We start from the raw sequence: 21,064 nt of genomic DNA on the forward strand, positions 1-21,064 counted from the left end.
CGCTCCACGAAATCTGCGTGTATGAATTATGACGGGCGTCGTCATCTGTTGGCCGTCATCTTTTGGCCGTCATCTTTTGCACTTTTAGTACGCCGCATTTTCCACAAGCGGACTTTCTATCCGGCCCTCATTTCTCGTCGCGTCCATCTCAGCTCGTCAGCTGTCTCCAAAGTGGAGAGCAACCTTGAGGGGTTTTGGTTTGCTATCGCGCTGGAGAGGAGGCTCATTTTCTCATTTCTGTGTACTCTCCAGTGGCTTTCAAAAAAGTTCCCGTCTGGACTTTTCTCTCTCGCCTCCCTGAGAAAGGAGTGCCTGTTCTTGGAAAACTTTTTGTTACTTTTCCCCCTAGCTCGCTCTCAAATCTGTGGTTTAGAAGCAATATTGATCAGGATGAATAATGTTCAATAGACTCCTAAGCAATGTAGTGGTTTACACAGCTGTTCATATCACTTGGATGGCACATATTTTTGGTTAACTTCCAATACGATACCAAATCTGCGTTTTAAGGGTCATTGAAAACACATTGGAAATTTCCACGAGAGATTTCCAAAACGCATACTGGGTATTGAGTGTAGTGGTTGACATACCTCTCTTCTCGCCAAAGTAAAGCGTCTGCTGCGCCGTATTGGACCACTGCAGTGACGAGTTGTCGCTCTCGGCCACCCGGCAGGTCAGTGTGACGGCTCCGCCCACCGAAACCGTCTCATCAGAGGTAACGGGTTGCAAGGGGTCGTCGTCTGCATGGGACAAAAGGAACTCGTCAGGCTGTGTGAATCGTTACGGTAACGTGCAAAAACATGTCAAGTCTCAACAAATGCAAAAGAGTTTCAACAGTGAGTTGGTACCCGGAAACCAGTTTGAAGCCCTACCCTTGCTTGAAACTGTATACTCGCTCCAACCTTAGCTCCGACCTAAACCCGAAATTGAAGCTTTAACTTTTTGCTTGAAACCTAAATTTGAAACTTGAATCCTACCTTGACCCCTAATATTGGCTTGAAACCATAATTAAAAACCTCCAAGGCTAATTACAAACCCTAACCCTGTCCTGACACTGCAAATAGAAATACTAACATTTGAACACCGGTTTGAAACCCTAATTCCGGTTGGAAATCCTGATCCTATCGGGGAATCCTAATCCCGATTTAAAACCATAACTCTGAGTTGAAGCCCTAATTTTAAACCTCAACTCAGTCTTACATCCAAATTTGAAACTCAAAACAGGACACCACTCCAAATGTGATTGTTGAGTGGCCTTGGCTGAGGTCTCGGTGGTCCCTTTTGCTTTTGGCGCCACCCGGCGAGCGTGCGCCGTGAGCGGCCTGTGAGAGAGAAGGGCCGCAGTGTGAGGAAGCCGAGCGGATGAGAAGCGGGAGGCCTCATTGGGGGGAATGTCAACGAGAGCGCATAATGGCGACCATTCTGGAGGCACCTGGAAGGCCTCCATGAGGACCTGAACGCCGTACCCTTGGAGACCGAAAGCCCCGTCATGCATTCACGTGTGAGTGAGGGAAATGATAATGTCAAATACTGTGCTGGCGAGTCATAATAGTAAGAATTAAAACCACAAACGCTCATTTTAAAACGCTAATCCAGGCTTTCACTCTCTATTTTAAACTTCAACTTGGCCTCAAACCCGAATGTGTAACACTAATCCGGACTTCAAATCCCAATTTGAAACCCCAAGTGCGGCTTTACCGTTGGGCTTACGGGGTGGGATCCAAAACCACCCCCGAACGTTTTTTCCCGCCACTTCTTTCTCTCGATTTGTCTGCCTTCTCCCTCCCTTCCTCCGTCCCCCCCCATCTTCCCCCTCTCCATCTGCCCACTCGTCCTCACCCGCTCTGTTGCTCTTCACCTCCTGTTGAGGCTCCTCATCCTTTGCGATAACGCCGCGGTACAAGCCTGTCATCTGATTGGACGATAGCGGGCGGATGATGAGTGTGTGTGTGTGTGTGTGTGTCTTAAGGGGGTCCCACTGTCCCCCCCCCCTTTCATTTTATTATGTGTCTGAGTTTGCATGCAGGCTGTTTGTTTTACACCAAGAATTTATCAGCCAGTAGAGAGGTGCATCTGGCTGATTTATGAGCCTCCTTCTTTCTTATCTGCATTGAGGTGTGTGTGTGTGTGTGTGTGTTTATGTGTGTGTGAGACACTGATGATGACGATGATCACGATGATGATGGTAGAGGTAAAGCACGACGAAGACAGCCGGCCGGGTCCGGTCCGATGTGTTTGATATGGCGCTCGCGCCCGTGTGTGTGTGTGATACGAGACATTACGCACACGAACACACTCACAAGCGTATATTCACACATGAGTAAACGGATGGGCAGCACACAAATGTGTGCACAGAGGTAGAAAAAAAAATTCACATACAGGTACAAATAGCACAGAAAATGAGGTTCTCTCACACACATGCATGCACACGCACACAAACAAGTAAGCATGTTTGCACAGATTCTAGCCGAACACACACACTCACACACACATACGGTGTAATGAATGGGAAATGAGTAAGGATATGAGCAGGAATATCATGTTTGATTCCTTTGCACACATCCATTAATCCTCAAAACACACACACACTCACAAACACACGCACACTGAATTCTTCCAGAAGCATCAATCTATGACCATCTGTTTCCAACTAACCCCACCCCACGGTGTAAGCCTACGCATGTGCGTGTGCGTGCGCGCGCGCGCAAGTGGTACATGGCCTACAGACCACCTCTACCCTCTAAAAGAACCCAATGTCATCCCGTATGTTGCTCCCTTCCAAAATTTACATATCAATACGAGGGGATAGTCAAGCTATGCTACGATGTGACTCGCGTCGTTATCATTCCTGATTCAATGAAGTTGACTTTTTTCATTTCAACAAAAAGAATATCAAGACAAATGCCTCAAGAAAGCATGATTCAGTTACAACGACAAATAACTGCCTAAAATAGATTGCAGAATGATATAATAAAAATATTGTCACCGAGTACAATAGATAACTCGTTTTCAAAAGTATATAATGCACCCCTAGATATACATACACTAAACAATAAACTATATATACAATAAAATGATACATACACATACATACATAATAAAATGTATAAATTCAAGTAAACAATAAAACAGAAATCAAAAAAGGAAAACAATTCAAACAAATACTTAAAGAAAAATATTGACTGTAAGTACTCATCAGTATTCATTAATACAAATACAATACATACTATGACTAACCCAAAACTGAAACAAAAAATTTGACCCACATACAGGTATAACAAACATATAAATAAAATACAGAAGAAAATCTACAGAGAAAAATTGATACAAATCAAGTCAATCCAGATCATTAAAAATTAAAATACATACAAGAGATACAACTAAATGAATACAACTAAAAAAAGAAAACGGTAACAATAATAATAATAATAATAATAATAAATTGCTCAGTCGGTAATGTACTGTTGGATTTAAACACACCACCCCCCACCTGTGCTCTGTGCACAACCAATCTCTAAGGCCCCTGTTTGACCTCCACCCCTCCTTCGGAGAACAAGTGCCACACGCCCAGCCCGCCCTCTGCTACCTGTCAAACACAGTTAGCTGAGACGATGACGCCGCCCGCCACCATCAAAACAAGAGACAGGAGAGCATGCTGGGAGAAGTAGGGAAGTGCTCAGGTTGTGGTGGGGGTTCCACGCGTGTGGTGCATGGCCGTTGACAAAAGTCAAAGAATAAGAGTTGGAAAATGAGATGGCAAAGGAAGGACACGGGAGACATAAGCACGTGTGGATGGATGACGGCAATGAGGCAGGATGACAGGGTGACGGCACGCGGGGGGAAAGAAAGGCACGTTGAAAAATGCCCAAAGTCAAACAGGAGACACAACAAGAAGGGAAAAATTATATATACTGTATAAAAATGGACCGCAAGCTCATATGAGCGAGCTGATGAGCCAAAAAAAAAAAAAAGCCCAAAACTGCCAAGGCCAAGCAATCCTAACGAACTGACTGACTGCCCGGCTAACTAATTAGCTAGATAACTAACAATTAAAGCACGAGCTGTTTCCTCTGGCTTTGGGTGTCCACTAATGACTTTAGCCCTTCCCGGGGTTTAAAATTGGGCGCCCAGCAACTAACTAACTTACTAACCAACTAACCCAACAGCCAACGAATCAACCAATCAATTTCCAAACAACAATCAAAACACAAGCTGTTACTTTAGGCCTGTGGCTTCCCATAATTAATTTTGCCCTTTTCTCAGTGCTCAGAATGTCTGCGAGTATTGTCCAGTGATCCCTTGCTGAACACTAACACTTTGTGTGCCGTCTTCACGCCGCACAAAGCCGGATTAGCAAACAGCCCCAACAAGAGACTCAGCCTCCAACAGCACTGCGGTACCCCCGACCCTCCCACCACTAACCCCCTTACCATCCATCTCCGAGGGCACTAAATCCAGCGTGCGCGACTCGGCATTACAAATGCTTGCACCACACAAGGCAGGAATGCTAACCACACTGACTGACTTCCGCGGATGAAATGTCAAGTGCACAATGTGGACCATGCGACATTCGGTCTGCTGGGAAGTCGGCGACCCAGGAATTTTGAGAGAGGGTCCACTCTCAATCACTTTCAGGCTCTTGCGCAACAAACAACCGACCTTGGAAAAAAGCTGTTAGCATTCTAGTATTTCAGCTCATTGCATTATAAATAGTATTGGATGTCTGGGCAAGATCTCCAGTCCTCATTGAGCTGCCTAAGCACTCTTCTTTACTCAGGTTGCAATCCTGTCATAACGCGTGAGCAACTGTTAGCATATTAGCATTTGTATCAATTCCCATTAAAAATAACAAATGACTACAGGGCAAGATGCTCCTTTGCGCTTTTCTCTACTTAGTTTGATATTTTGCCATTTTGTTCGTGTAACAAATGCTAACATGTTAGCACTTGAACTATTCCTGTTAGGACAAAGTAATAGTAGCAATCAATTTGCCGTTAGTGTTCTCACTACCTTGGTTACGTGTGAGCATGCAAATTGCTAGGAGATTAGCATTTGACCATATGGACTTTTGTAAAATCATATAAAATACTGATCCATTCTGCTATCATTTAGCAGTCCATCTTGCTAAATGATAGCATAACTACTGTTAGCATGGCAGCCCGTGTTCTAAAATTAACATTGAATATGGGTTGCTAGTACCTTAGATGTTACCATACTAGACGTGAGCATTGTTACAATTTCCATTTTGTCAGGGTTCAAACTTAGCATCACTCAGTGATTCTTTGCTTACAATATGTTTGTCAAACCCAAACTGCATTTCTGTATCAGCTAGCATTTTCAGTGATAGCCAGCTAGGCTAATGTAGCAGTCTAGATCTTCACTTCTTGTTTACCATTAAACACTCAACCATTTGGTTGCATGGGATGTGAGTGTCAGCATCTAGCTTACTAGGCTTATGTAACTAGTTTTCATCTTCACTCATTGCGCTTGTCAATTACGCAAATATAAATCCTTTTAGGTCATCTGAAATGAGGTCAAGCAATATGACGATGTCACGCATGATGACTTTCTGTAATTCAAATTGTAGCGTCTGGTGGAACATTCAAGGTACCACTGTGTATTGTAAAATACAAGACTCGATGACAACGATGGGTTGATTGAGTGTGACGCTAACCACATACACACAAAGTGCAAGATAAAGCGAGTGAAACTTTTAATGCGCTGGCAAATGCTCAGGGCTGCCCTGCCAATAGGCCACTTAAAGAAATGAGCAGTCAATTACGAGTCGTCCGCGCCGACCCCCTCTCATTTTCAGGACAATAACCGAAGCGGCGACGGGAGCTTCCCAGAGGACTCTCACCATATCATTTATTTATTTATTTCCTTGTTATACTAATACAAGTACGTATATGCATGAGCGGGATTGCTAAGTGTTTATCTAGTAAAGCGCCCTACGTGTAATTTATTCGCCAATGGTGCGCATCGAAATGACTTCAATCTACATGACGGTGCTATGCTGTTTGCACCCATTAGCATCACATCGGGGTGACTTGTTTTAAAGGAGACATTTTTTTCTGAATTTAAATCAGTTCCTTGATTGATTTAGATTAGATTCGCAACAATTCTGCGGAACTTTGGTCAAAATAGTCCAAGGACCAACAATTTGAAATAAACACGAGGCACCCAAGAAGACGACATAGCTTGATTTTTCACGCCTCTGAAGCCTCATAATTGTTTTAATCATTCAAATTTGGCAGGGTTGTGAACAGCACTCTCCTTTGTGGGATGCCGATACAGTTAGTAAAGGCTTCTGGTTGTCGATATTGTATGGTTTGTGAACATGTGACCAAGTTGGGTCACAGGACCACGCCACCTAACCACCACTGGCGGCCATGATGGGGCAAGTGGCACAGAAAAACACCCTCACTGGTCAATTAGTCCACATTGGCCCTGTCTGGCGTGGGTAGACGCAGACAAACCGCCGACTGCTATTGTTCATGCTGTCTCATGCAGCCATTGTTGCCAGCCCCCCTGAACCCACTACAACCCTTTTCACTGACTCACCCCCCCCCCCCACCCCCACTTGTCGTCTTTATCTTCTCCCGCCAGCACTACATTGATCTCCAGTGCCGTGATTGGGAGTGACAAACCGCGGGCCCTGTCTGAAAGGTTGCCTTCATTAGCCGTTACGAGGCACGCAAATTCCTCCGGAGATGCTGGCAAGGAGGGAGCAAGGGGAGGGGGTATACACACGTACACAAAAGCGCTCACACACACTTGTGGTCCTGGGAGGGTTAAGCATTAAATAAGATGAGGGGAGGAAGACTCGATACACTCGACTCAATCCAACTTTGGACTACTTTCTACACAAAGCTTTGTGTGCGTGTGTGTGTGTGTAAGCAAGTCTGAGGTGCTTCCAAGAACACACACACACACTTCCGAAAACATTGCGTGTCCTTGCCAAAAGACGATGAAAAAACAGAGAGGAGGCTTGTCTTCAAATAAAGGACGTCTCTTCAAATAAAGGACGTCCAGTCTCCGTCCGTAACAGTTACACTTGTGTGGTTGCGTGTGTGTGTGTGTGCGTGTGTGTGTGTGTGTGTGTGTGTGTGTGTGTGTGTGTGTGTGTGTGCAAGCCCAAGACACTTCTTAATTTGTTCACAACATGATGTAGCGGTTTACAACTTTACTCAATGCTCAGAGAAAAACAAAACAAAACAATGGACTCAAAAGGTCACAAAATATCCACATTAAAGCCATTTGGTCACATAAAATTGGTCAACACCATTCGGGAGTTCTCCCTACCAATAATGAAACATAAAACACACAAATGTTATGAATTCAATATTTCTTGGCAAACATCACAGAACTGATGAACTCAAATGCACCCCATTGGTCCCACAAGGTCCAAACTGGCGTCATTTGTTCACAAAAAAAAGAAAAAAAAAAAAAGATCAAAATGTTGCAAAGAGTTAGATTGAAATTCCGGTTGAGGAAAAGTAATTTCTTCACAAAAAGTGGGCATCTGCTAGCCAGCTAGCTAGCTAATTTAATATAAAATGCACCAGACCAGTTGCAAAGGAGGAGTCTTTATGTTGACAAAAATGAAGCCAACGGAATGAAATGAAGATAAAGAGCTGCAGTGGATCAACAAGCACACACGCTACTTGTAAGCGGGGCTGTAATGCATGTAAATGACGTTATGAATCTAAGTTAATTACCAATGGAAAAAAAATTGTCGGATAATCATCAATCATGGCGGCTTTTTATCCCACCGCGCGCTATCTAATGTATTTGCCGTCTGGATGGAAATGTACTTCTTGTCTGTGGGCGGGGAGAGAAAAAAAAAGTCACTTAGAGCGTGATAAAAGAAGCAAAGAAGCCATTTTCTTCCAATAAAACGCCCTGAGATGCCTTGACCGATTACTTGCGTTCAGTCAAAGGCCCGAGACCGAGACACATTAGCTTCAAGCAAGGGGGGAATAGTTTTGGAGGGAGGAGGGGAGGGAGAGGGAAAATTAAATTAATCACAAAAACCATTTGCGGTGCAGCTGTGGAAAGGAATGTCTATCACATAAGGGCAAATCTTACGTTGCCTTCAGGTGTGATTGGAAATCTGAGCTTTTCCACAAACAACAATGCATCATTAACATTGGTACTCCCTACTACTACAGTACAACTACTACTAATAATAATAATGACAATAACAATTATAGTAATAATATATAGCAAGCATTATCACAAATTAAATTAAAAAATAAAACAACCTAATGTGAAAATTTTACTAGATATATACAGTATATTAGGATAAAAGAACAACACAAAAGGTTGGGCTTTTTCTTTTGGGGCGGTTAGTCTGTTTTTTTTACAATTGTCAGTTTTATGCACGACACAATGTTTGAAGTGAAGTCGAAGCTGAAGGTCGCCAGCTTGGTTCCTCACATACCCTAGCTCGGCCATCTTTGTCTCTCTGCCGTCTTCATCTCACTACCTCCTCCTCCTCGTCTGCAGTGCCTGAATTCCCTCGGGTGGGCCAACGGGAGACTATTACAACTCCCCGACAGATTCGCTCGCCTCCAATTTCTCTCCATCCTCTTCCCGTACCGGCTCGTCCTCTTTCATCAACCTCCTCCCTTCCCTCACAATCGGCCTCCGTCGCCTTCCGTTGGTTCGCTCTGTCATCAGACGTTCTGATCGTGTGTGTACGCACACACGCCTTTTCCAATCCAACCCATCAATCCCCTCAACCCCACCCCTTCTTGCCTTTTTTTCCCTCCAGTCAATATAATTGGCATCACAGGAGCACTCCCTGCAGAGTATATACTAAAACCGCCAGAGGAGGAGGAGGAAGATGCGAATAAACGACACGAGAACAAACGAAGGGAGTGGACCGGAATGCCAGGTGGGCTACGGGAGAAGATGACTTGCAATCAGAAGGAAACAGAGGAAGATGAAAAGGGATGGGATGGGAATTATAGCCATGGATGGGGCATCAAGAAGTCGACTTATTAAGTTTTTTTTTCGTGGCGAGTCGGAAAACTTTGCCTCTCCTAAGCCACTTGTTCTAGCACTTCCCGGGGGATACCGAGGCGTTTCCAGGACAGCTGTGTGACATAGTCTCTCCAGAGTGTCCTGGGTTGTCCCTGGGGCCTCCTGACGGTGGGACGTGCCCAGAAAACCTCACCAGGGAGGCGATCAGGAGGCATCCTAATCAGATGCCCGAGCCACCTCATCTTCTCCTCTCAATGTGGAAGAGAAGCGGCTCGACTCTGAGCTCTGCCCGAATGACCGAGCTTCTCACCTTATCTCTAAGGGAGAAGAGCCCGGACACCCTGCGGAGAAAACTCATTTCATACAAACGGCTGCTAACCAAAATGGGAGATTTCCCACGTCATTTCGGGTCAACTCAAGAACACTTGCCAACCAAATTTCATTTACGGTAGTTAAGTGAAACTGGCTTCAGGAGATGAATTTTCACAAGTTCTTACGTTAGTTTGATGCAAACAAATTTGGCAGACTTCCCATGTATTTTGGGGTATGACTTCATGAGATTTGTTTGTGGCTTTAGTCACATGTGGAACGGAATTTGGACACAGAAGCAGACAGGAGACGAGAGTGGCTAAGTCAAAGTCTTCATATGCAAAGATTCAAAGTAAAAAAACAGAAAGCAGGGCTGGACACAGCATTGCATCGAAGGCTTAACGTTCCGACGTGTAACTGAGTAACTCGAGCTTTCCACAAAAAAAAAAAAAAAACAAGCCCAAGCCTGCGTGACCAAGTAAAGGACCAAAGCAACAAACAACATCAAGAGTGCAAAGACTTACATTCAGTCACAACACTCCTCATGATACACATTGATAAGTGAAAATTGACTCCAGGGGCTGAATTTTCAAAAAGTCATGAGCAGAGTTATCACTGTAGTTCTGCTTAACGGCAAGACATGAAAACTGCTGTCTTCCCCTGTATTTTTGGGCATGAGTTGTTGCGATTTTTTTTTGTAGCTCTACTTACGATACAGATGCCAACCACATTTTATGTTATTAAGTGACCCTGGCTTCAGGGGCTGAATTTTCAAAAAGTCATGAGCTGAGATATTACACCACTTCTGTTTTATGGTCAGTCATCAAACTCTGCTGATACATATACATCGTGGCAGACTTTTCAGTGCTTTTTCAGGCTTGGCTTCTTGAGAATTTGTTTTGTTGCTCTACTCATTGTAGCCATGTCTACCAAATTCCACATTGCTAAGTGAAACAGTCTTCAGGGGCTGGATTTTGAAACACGCAATGAGCTGACATATTGCTGAAGTTCTGTTTTTAATGATGAGTCATCGAAGACACCGCTTCTTACTAGAAGAGCAGACTTTGTATTTCTTCTCAGAAATTTGGCTTCCCAAGACTTTTTTGTGAGTCCACTGATGATAGACATGCCAACCGTAGTTCATGTTGCTGGGTGGAACTAGTTCGAGGGACTGACTTTTCCCTCAAAATCACAAGCTGTGTTATGAACACATTCACTCCCAAAGACGTTTTTAAACGTCTTTTCAGACTTGGTTCAGAGTCGGATGGTACTGATTTCATAACAGTTCTGTATTCGAATCTTGGCCGCCATGGTACGCCCGGAGGCCTTAACGAAAAACAACAATTCCTCACAATTTATCCCCGCCAAAGTGTCGAGTGTACGTGGTTAACATTTGCTAACAATTGGATCAAATTTTTGGTGAAATTTGTCTTGGGAGGGCTTTTGGACATGGCCATAATGACCAATCAAATTGCTCATCGGAAGGAGCATCCAAGTAGGTAGAACGGTGAGCGTCAGCCGGCCAGATCAGCTCAAAGGCGTCACGAACTGCCGCCATTGAAGCTTACCGTCTCACACGACTTCTGTGTCACGGCTGTCACTAATGAGCTAATTAATCTCCCGCTGCCGCCACTGCAACAGAACCGCTTTCCTGTCACTAAACCTCGCATACGTGTCAACATCCAAGCGAATTCTGCGTCTTCAATAGTTTGCGTGAAATTCTAAGACGATCTCGGGTTTTCAATTACCTGTCAAACTTGTCGAGGCTTCCGTCACCCTGACGTATGCGGGAACATCAAATGCAATATCAAGGTTTCAATTCAATTAATATACCGGTATGCATTCCTCGATATCAAAGACGATTTAGATTTTTAAAGATTAGTATGCATGAACATCAGAGACACTTCTGAATCCTCACCAAACCAAAGTACATGTTTTCCTAAAGATTAAAAAATAAATAAACTCAAGACTGTTGGATTAGATATGCTTGGAGAATTAATCTAATATAAAGTCTTGGAAAACATCTACGATAATTTGGCAGTGACCGTTATTGTGAATGCCAAAGACAGTTTAACACATTTTTTAAAAACTCAAACTTTCATAAAGACCATTTAAAATCTTCAACAAGCCTGAGGCAGATGGGTAAATATCAAAGACGATTTTGACTTCAGTGAACGTACATCAAATGACTATTTTGATTCAAGGAATCTGACACACGTCATACAAGACATTTTTGAACTTAAGTAACATGCGTAATCATCAAAGACTATTTCGACGTTTCAATCGAACAATCTTTATTCCGCCTTGTAGAGAAAGGAAAGAATCTGTGTACAAGGAGGGCCATAGGTAAATGGACAGCTCCCCTCCACACATACAGTATGTATATAAATATCTCAGAACTCTTTCAACGAACCGAACCTATTTCGTAAAAATGAAGCTAACGTACATGCCTCATACAAATTTTGAGTCTTCAGTCTGACAAATGTGCAAACATCAAGTCCAGCTTCTGAGTCCTCATTGAGCTGGGCTTCAACTAACATTCCGCTAAACGTCAAAGATCAAGTCTTTCGCCAATCTAACATACACCTTTTCCGAATCATCAAAGACAATTTCGCATCTCCCGTATTCTCAGTGCAAACCTTTTCGAACGTCGCCCTCTTGAATTGCTCTTTTGCGTTTGATTGGTTTTCGGCATCAGCGGCTAACCGACTGTTACTGTATCACATGATGCGTCGCTAGCGGCCGTGGCTAATGAGCTAATTAATCTCCCGCCACTGATTTTCCCAACGTGACAAATAAACAGAGCAGCCGCCGCTTTACCATGGTCCTCACTCGCTTTATTGATGGCTTGCCGACAGTAAATAAAAGTGCGCTGGAATTTATTGGAAAGAAGTCTGGCAAAATGAGACTTAGTGGAAGAAGAGAAATGCAGTGGGAACATGCAGCTTCCACATCAATGGGCATCGGCGGTGAATTCGCCATTTGATTTCAGCAAAGTCACGAAAAAAAGCAAACCCTATCCAACCTTATGCTATGACCACGACTTGAACTGCTTTAGCGACAAAAATAATTTTCCAGACAACACTGTGCATGCATCTCCTTGCTGACTTGCGGTTTCACATCCACAGATTTATTCGAAGCTGCTGGAGACCAAAGTGTTGCAACAATTATGTTATTCGTAGATGTCGCTATTGGAACAGTTTCTGGAGAAACAAAAGTGTTGCAACAGTTTTGTTATTCATAAATGAAAGCATTTTGGGAGAAAAGAAAGCGCTGCAGCAGTTATGCTTTTAGTAAAAGAAAATATTTGGAACAATTTCGGGAAAAAAACAAAAGCATTGGAACAGTCGCATTTGTGCCCTGAACGTTCAGATAAAATCTTTTTGGAACAACTCCATTTCCAGCCTCTGATTTCACACCTAACCTCGAATTCAAACGAACACGGGATAACTCGGAGGACGCAGAGGACGGCGAAAGGGTCCCGTCGCGACCACAACATCCTCTCCGCTGTCTCCATCACTCCCTATACATTTTAGAGTTATTTTTAAGATCCCATAATTTGTTTTCAATTCTTTAAATTACCTCTCTGAGCTCTTTAAATTACCTGCCAGGTGCTTCAGGTCTGGGGACCACACACTTTTAGAAGTACCAAGAACTCAGCGGGGGCAAAGAGAGGATCGAGCCTTTCCCATTACTGGTCTCTCTCTTTGGAATGCCCTCCCATTGAATGTTCGGCAAGCACCCTCGCTGCTGTGTATCTTTAAAACTTGTCTTAAAACAGATTTTTATTCTTTGGCTTTTGACTCAGCATGAGACTTGATTTTTAGTTTTCCTGTTTTCGTGCTTTCTACTGCCTTTGTTAGTAATTGATTGTTTCATTGTTTGTTGTTATATCATTTATTTTTGCTCCGTGTACAGTAATTTGTATACGGCGGTGGTTGTTTAAAAATGCTCTTTAAGTACAGTTGAGTTGAGATTTTCTTCTTTTTTTTAACTTGCTGATCGGAGATTGGCTCCAAAATATTAAACAATGTAACAGAAACTAACAACACAAACAACCCCACAAAATGTTTGTTTGGGTTTTTGTGTGTGTTTCCCCCCCACTCCCTCAAACATTCAGACGTAGGAACCACGCTTAAAAAAGAAAATGAAAAAAATTATACACAAAGAATCTCGGTGCTAATAGCGTCATTTGTTTGAGGTAATTACTTGTCCAAACGCCACAGTTTACATTTTCTAAAGAATGCTGCCAAAGTGCCAGAAGCGACGCACGCGCCTTTCTTTTTCCAACTCAATGCAGCTCATAAAAAAATAAAAAATAAAAAAAAGTCTCCCGCAAATTAGAAACGTACAGCATAACAAAAGGCGAGGAAGGAACACGAAGTCCAATTTTGTTGACGAAAGCGGAGGCCCATGAATAAAACATGGCGCCCGGCCTTATTGTGCATCTTGCCGCTAAATAACCCGAGTCACAAAATAAGACCCTGAACACGGCCGCAATGTTTGGCACATTTTTCATAGCTTTAGTAGTAGTTGACGGTATTGTGAAGATGCCGCTTCTGCTTTTTTGGTGTCTTTTTCTTTTTTTTCCATCCTACTTTGAAAAGCCACAGAAGACTGGCGACTTTTCTATTCCATTCAAGAAGAATGCTTAGAATCTTCAACCAACCTAGCGTGGCAATATCAAAGGCGATTAAGTCAACATCAATGCCAATTTGGAGTCAATCCATATACATAAACATCCAAGACAACTTCAAGTTTAGAAACTTACAACAATTTCGTCATGCAAGCATCAAAGATAGGACTTGCACGTTTTTGGTCAACGTCAAAGGTAATTCAAGTTTTCAACGATCGCAGGTGCATGTAAACCTGAAGAAATCCTGACGTTTGTGTCCTGACGTGTCACATTTATGACAGCATCCCCATTGAGAGCTTCAGGTGTCCATTCTTTGTGCTCTCCACTGACTCAGAGTTTGCTTGCGCAATAAGAAGCGAACGCGCTAATTATTGACCTCTTTATGAATAATAAATGGGGCGTTTATTTAGCCCGCGTGGCCAGCGAATGCCGCGTCCAACACAACATTACTATGATGAATATTTCATATCATGTTTCAACGCTAAATGTACAACATGAGAAAGACAACGAGAAAGAGGCTCGAACCAACAAACGCAATCCTAAATTGAAAACCTAACCCAGGCTTGAAACCGTACTTTCAAATGCTCATCATGTTCTAACACTAGATTGAAACTCTGAACATGTCTTCTAACCCGACATTGAAACGCTAATCAAGGCTTGAAACCTTAATTTAAAAGCCTAACCCTGTCTAAAAACAAAAAAAAACTTCAGTTGGAACCGTAACCCAGGCTTAAAAGTCACCACCCTGTCTTGCAACGCTGCTTTTAAACTTGATTTGAAAGCCTTACCAAGGCTTGAAACCCTATCGTTCGCTTGAAATCCTAATTTGAAAACCAAAGCGTAGTTTGCAACAGGAAGATAATAAATTGAAGTTAACACTGGCTTAAAACCCTAATTTGAAACCATAACGCTCGCTTGAAACACTATTTTGAGAACCGACTCGGGGCTTGAAACACTACTATAAGGACCGAACCCTTGTGTGAAACCCTAATTTTAACATCTAACCCAGTCTTAAAACCCTACTTTCGCGGGTTAGTATCGGCATCCTCCATGAGGAGCGGATACCTTAAAATAAGTCCGGTATTGGCCCGATATTAGTACCTGGTATCGTCATCCCTACTTAACAACCCAAACCCTGGTTTGAAACCATAATTCGAAACGCTGCTTGGTTCAAACCCTATTTTGAAACCATAACCCAAGCTAAGAATATTCATTGTGTCACAGCAAATATTTTTCCGTGGCGAGGAGACGAGCGCTTGACGTGAAAATGGACGCCGTCACTTTGCGCATGAAAGCGGGAGAGTGGCATCACATCCTCCCCTCGGCCAGCTCGTCCTGTCAGCCATCTTTTGTTTGGAGAAGACGCAGCCGTCACTCCGGCGCATCTTGGTGCCTGCAGCTAATTCCGCCAGTGCCACAAAGAATGACGGGATTTACAGCATTAAGGAATAACCGCGCACACATCTTCTCGTGACGGCCGCTCCGGCTAAGTCCCAGTCAAAGACATGACAACAACCTCAAGGACTTGCACAGTACAAAGGGAGGGAGCGGGCGGGTTTGAACGCACCTTTGTTTTTTTTTTTTACCTTTGGCCTTGCACTTATTGAATTAGCCTCTTAATCTTAAATATCGAAGACAACTTCAAGTCTGGACATAAGTATGTGTTTCCCTAAACATCAAAGACAGTTCTGAGTTGTTGCTGAAGTAAATATGATTTTGAAAACAATTCAGTCTTCAACAGATCAAACATCAAAGACTATTTAATGAACAAAGTGCATGTTTTTTAAATACATTAAAACCAGTCTAGTCTTAAACATCAAAAACAAGTATGCTGTTGGTGTAACAATCAAGAGAGTTTATATGTTTATATTAGCATCAAAGACAAGTTTGAGTCTTCAATGAATCTTCCATAAATGTTTCTGGAAACATCAAAGACACTTCCAGAAGCATTCAAGATGATATGCCATCTTCAACTAATCGAACCGTCAATTTGGAGGCCTGGGCATATGAAATAAAATATGTTTTTGGAAATAGACAGTTTCAAGTGTCCAATGAAATAAATCACTGTTTCTGCAACCATTGCAGACGCATATCCTTGAACAAACCAAATTTCCCGTGTTGTCACAAGCATCAAAGACAACGTTGCGTCTCAAAAGACCTCTCATAAATTAGACTGTCAACATCGAAGACAAATTTGCGTTCAATGAATGAAACGCCAGGATAATTCCATCTCAAACAAACCACAAGTATGCGTATTTGTTAAAGTCAAAGACAACTTTTGAGTTTTGAAAAGAGACAATTTTGCCATATTTTATGTGTTTTTCGTAAATATCAAAGACAATTTGGCGGAACACTCCAAATATGATTGGTAAGCAAGTTATAGTCTTCAATGGCTAACTACCGGTAATCTTAATTTAAGTGTGGAATCATCAAAGACTAAAGTGTAGTCAATAAAATTTTTTTAATGTTTTTATAAACATAAATATAGGACCATGGCAATGCGCTTTGAGACAAATTCAAAACAACTCAGTTATGAATACTTGAAACGTTAACTGTTCGAACAACAATGGAGTCAAGGACGCCAGCCAGGCAAAATGATTGAGGCTCCTTGAACGTGTCTTTGTTTCGACTTTGAAGCGGGTCAGTCTTGTGCTTTGACCCACTGTTAATTGAATAAGCCTCTTAAGCGCCTTAATGCCACGTCTTCAAGTGCCGTCCACTCCCGCTACTGTACCGCATGTTTGGCACGGAACTGAAGGTCCACGCTCAAGGAGGACGACGCGTCCTCCGCCTGGTTTTGTAATCTGGATCGGGTTTAAATAGCGGTTTGTGTCGTAATGTCTTTGGTTTCAATCAAGCTTTGTCAGGTTACTTGTGCAGTTTGATGAGTGTTAGCAAAGATGATTTTCAGTCTTCAACACAGTAAAAGACTTTTTCTTTAAAGCACAATCTTTGAAACCTTACTGTGAAACCATACCATAAACTTGTAACACTAACCTTCAGTTGGAAGTTTGATGTCTCCCTTGAAAGCCTGAATTGAAATCCTAACCTTTGGTTGACACTGTAATCGAGGCTTGAAACTCAAATTTGAAACCTTATCCAAGACTGTAAATTCCGAACCAGTCTTGAAACCTTAATTTGAAAGCCAAGCACGAAACCTTAACCCTGGGTCAAAACTCTTCATTAAACCCGTACCCAAGAACGAAACAATAATTCTAAACCCTAACCACTGTTTGCACCACTGACGCATGTTTCAAAATGGAATTTGAAACCCTAACGTAGTCTTTCATTTGAAAGTCCAGCCCCAAATTTTAACCCTAATTTGGAACCCTATAACATTGAACAACACTGATTTTGAAACCCCTCGCCATCTCTAACCTTGAACCCTGACCGCTGTATAAAATCCAGGCTCCAGCTCCAAATCCTAAATTCAAAACCTTAACCCAAACGTTCAACCCTAATAACTTTGAAGTCTTTAACTGACTTGACATTGGCGCTTTCGTCAACATCAACGACCCTTCCGAGTCCTTGGTGCTGTTGATATTTTCGGGTGTGCGAGCTGATCAATCAATAACATGAAGTAAATTGGATGGCCAGCCACTGGAATGGCTCATTGATTTCCCGGCTGACGAACGTGCGCTCGCTTGATTTAATATTGAATGTTTCTAATGCGGAGTGTCAATCATCTCAAAGCCTGCCTTGTTGTTTTCCGAGGAAATGTCAGCACGTTGCGATCCCGCCGCCGGGCGCCCATTCCTGGCGCAAACGTCCTTTTGCCATTTCCCATATGCCCTGTCAGACGCAAGTCAAAAAGGAAAACAAGCACAGAATGTCACTCAGCTTTTAAGACAACATCAAACCTGTAGACCTTATATGCACCACAATACACAACACTTCAAATCCTAAACCGGTCCTGAAACTCAATACCAGTGACCTCGCCAAGACCTCGCCGCCTTTTACATAACCGGGGCTTAAGACCATTATCTAAAGAGCCGAACAAGGACTCAAAACACTCATTTGTCATGGAACCCCAATTTGAGACCCCCCAAAAAACCATGACATGAAAACCCTAACTCTGGCTTGAAACCCTACTTTGAAGCCCTCAACACTTGTTTGAAATACTAACGAAAGCTTAAGAAAGCAATTACAAAACACTTGAAACACAAGTTCTCTCAGGACCCTAATCCTAGCCCCACAACCGACTTTGAAACTCGGTCCAATCTAATCTTGAAATCCTACTTTGTCATCCATTCAGGCAGAGGCTTACCCTTAACGAAACCATACTCAGTAACCTTACCCGTGGCTTGAAACCCAAATTTGAAAACCTAACCCTGTTTTGATACTTTGATACGTGGACTGTGTCTAAATAATCCTAACCCTACTTTAAAACTTTACCATTTAAATGCTAACACACACTGAAACCCTAAACCTAGCTTGAAACTCTACTTTAAAACGCCGGACCCTTTGAAATATTTACTTTGACTAGCAATGGTTATGTGAAACTCTTACTTGAAATTGGGGATGTTTGACACCACTTTTTTCAGACCGATAGTAGTATTCACTCTTTGAGTACTCACTGATACCAAATACAATACCTCTCATACTTTTGATGTATACAATTTCATTTAACACAATGACAAAAAATTATTTCTGACGCAGATTTAGAGAATAGTGCAACCTACTGCTGAGGAAGGCTTGTTCTATGTCCGTGTTTTATGTTATGTGTTGTTTATTATTTTACTACATGTTAACTGTTTTGTTAAGTGCTTTGTTACAGTTGCCGCTGTTGTGAAAGCGCTATATAAATCAGCATGTATTGTATTGTATGTCAGATTTTCGTGAGTATCTGTGGCTGGTAAGGCGGTGGCCCGTATCGCTCTGCTACGGATACCTAGTATCGCTACTTGTCCATTCCTACTTAAAATGATACTTGAAAACTTGAAGCATTAAACCTGTCTCGAAACCATACTTTAAAACCCCAATCCTGGCTTGAAACCCAATCTTTAAATTCTTATCTCGGCTTTAACCCCGTACCAACCTAAAACCCTACCATGAAACCCCTAGCACCGTGTCTTCAAACTGTCATTTGAAACCCTATTTAAAAACCCCATTGCCCTTTGATCCTAACTCAAAGGTTGAAACAATCACTGGAAACCTGAACTTGAACTAGGCGAGTTTTGAAAAGCCCTAACCCTTTAAAACTTGAGCTCTGTCTCTGAAACCTGAACTTGAAATACTAACCTCGGCTTTGAAACGCTCACCCCGTCTTGAAACCCTACTTTGCTGCCCTTGCAGGCAGAGTATTACAGGTAAGCTGACAAAAAAATGGAAAAAAGGTCGGGATGAAAACAAGCGTAAAATGTGGCTGATCCTTTTCGACAAACACGGATCAAAGCAGAGACCTTCAAGAGTCGACAACACTAAATGTCCAGGAGCTTTTTTAGTACCAATGAAGACATAACACGGAGCTGATACACAAACCGCAAAACTCTTTAAATATTCATCATAGAGTGGAGGGGGAGAAAAAAACAAGGCGAAAGAAGAAAATGAGGAGGGTAAACTGTAACTCTCTACTTCCATCAGAAAGAATTTTAGCCTGGAGGAAGTTGAACAGCGTCGCTATCATCACACGTTCCCCGCGAGGCGCTCATCAAACATACAGTAGCCGCGTTAGCGACGCTAATAGTCATCGTGCCTCCGGGCCGATGACTCCATAACGTTGTGCAGCTCGTTAGCGCACTTAGATCTGCGCTTTTACGCAAATGTCATCCAATTAGCACCGGCTACGTATCAACAAATCATCGCTATTGTTATAATTGTCATCATCACATCATCATCAGAGGAACTGTTCAGTAGACAAAGCGGAATGGCGAGCGTATTGAATACAGTGATTGAACACAGACAAAGAAGAATAGTCCTTGTAAGTAAGAAGCTGTAAGATTATACATTATGTTTTCATAGAGGACATAGAATATTTCCATGAGTATTGCTACATTATCTGTCTTATATGTTGCTTAACTGTTTTCCAACTATACGTTGCTTAGGGTTCTTTCGCACGTCAATGGTATTTTCCATTATATGTTAGCAATAAGATAGCGTGCAGTTCTGAAAGCAACGTTCTTTGGGGGTTTTAAATACACAAAAGCGCCATTCTCTTTGTTTGATGTTTAGTTTGACAGTAAATGCCAATATTGAGTGGCAATCAGCGTGAAGTTTTTTTTGGATGAAATGGCAAAATTGTCCAAAATGCCGCTTTTTGTGAAGTGTGTGTAATTCACTGCGACTAAAAGTGCTCTTATCTCAAATTTGCACTCACAAGTCAAGGCAAAAAACTGTCCAAATGATGGCTCCTATCAAAAAATAAATAAATCAATCAAAAGTCGCTTCAAGTGTATCTCAAGGCACTTAAAATGAGTTGGAATATCCAGAATTAACATTGCAGGTCTCATCAAGGTCGTTCTGACTCGTCACAAGAGAGTATGCATACGTGTGCAACGTAACATATCACGGCAGGAGGGAGAAACTGGATGTCGTGATCGTGAGAAGAGCTGACAAGAGAAAAGATGACAAAGTTCATGGAGTGAAACGCTCAACTGGAGTCCTGAGCCGTGAGTCAGCGTCGCTCACGGCAGAGTTGTATACCTGGAAATAAATGACATGATTTATTTTGCCATCAAAAGCCCTTTCAGTCTTGTCTTTTTTGTTTATAGATTGCAATGACACAAAAGTCATTTTTCTGTTTGTTTTCCAAAACAAACAAATGAAAAAAACGACTATATTTTCCACTTTTTGGTTAGAAACCTGAGTTTTTAGTACATACACCAACCCATGTTTTACTACTGATTACAAAAGAATGGGGGAAAAAAAAATCAAGAAACCTTTTGGGTCCTGGAAGAGAGTTTACTCTCTCTTTCACGGTCGCAATATGGGGAATCTTGCGATGATAACGGCTGCCACTGAAAGAGCCATTCTGCTTAACGTGCGCATCCTTACAAATGTCAAAAACCATTTTGTCTTAATGAACCTGACGTATGCTTTTCCCCACACATCAAAAACAATCTCATCGTTAATGAAGCGAACAAGCACTATGTATTGTATTACCCATCCAAGATAATCTAGTCTCTAATGAAT

General features: G+C 42.3%; 1 protein-coding gene across 3 annotated transcripts in view; it reads right to left on the reverse strand.

Annotated features, from left to right (window-relative positions):
• The window catches only part of cadm3 (cell adhesion molecule 3), an 83,993-nt gene that overhangs the window by 40,050 nt on the left and 22,879 nt on the right, over window positions 1-21,064 (reverse strand). For all 3 annotated transcript variants that reach the window (XM_052087416.1, XM_052087417.1, XM_052087418.1), the window contains one exon: window positions 588-737. In XM_052087416.1, the coding sequence (XP_051943376.1) occupies window positions 588-737 (150 nt within the window). The remainder of the gene's footprint in view (window positions 1-587; window positions 738-21,064) is intronic.

Source organism: Hippocampus zosterae, chromosome 15 (assembly GCF_025434085.1).
Source record: "Hippocampus zosterae strain Florida chromosome 15, ASM2543408v3, whole genome shotgun sequence".
NCBI classification, from domain to species: Eukaryota; Metazoa; Chordata; class Actinopteri; order Syngnathiformes; family Syngnathidae; genus Hippocampus; species Hippocampus zosterae.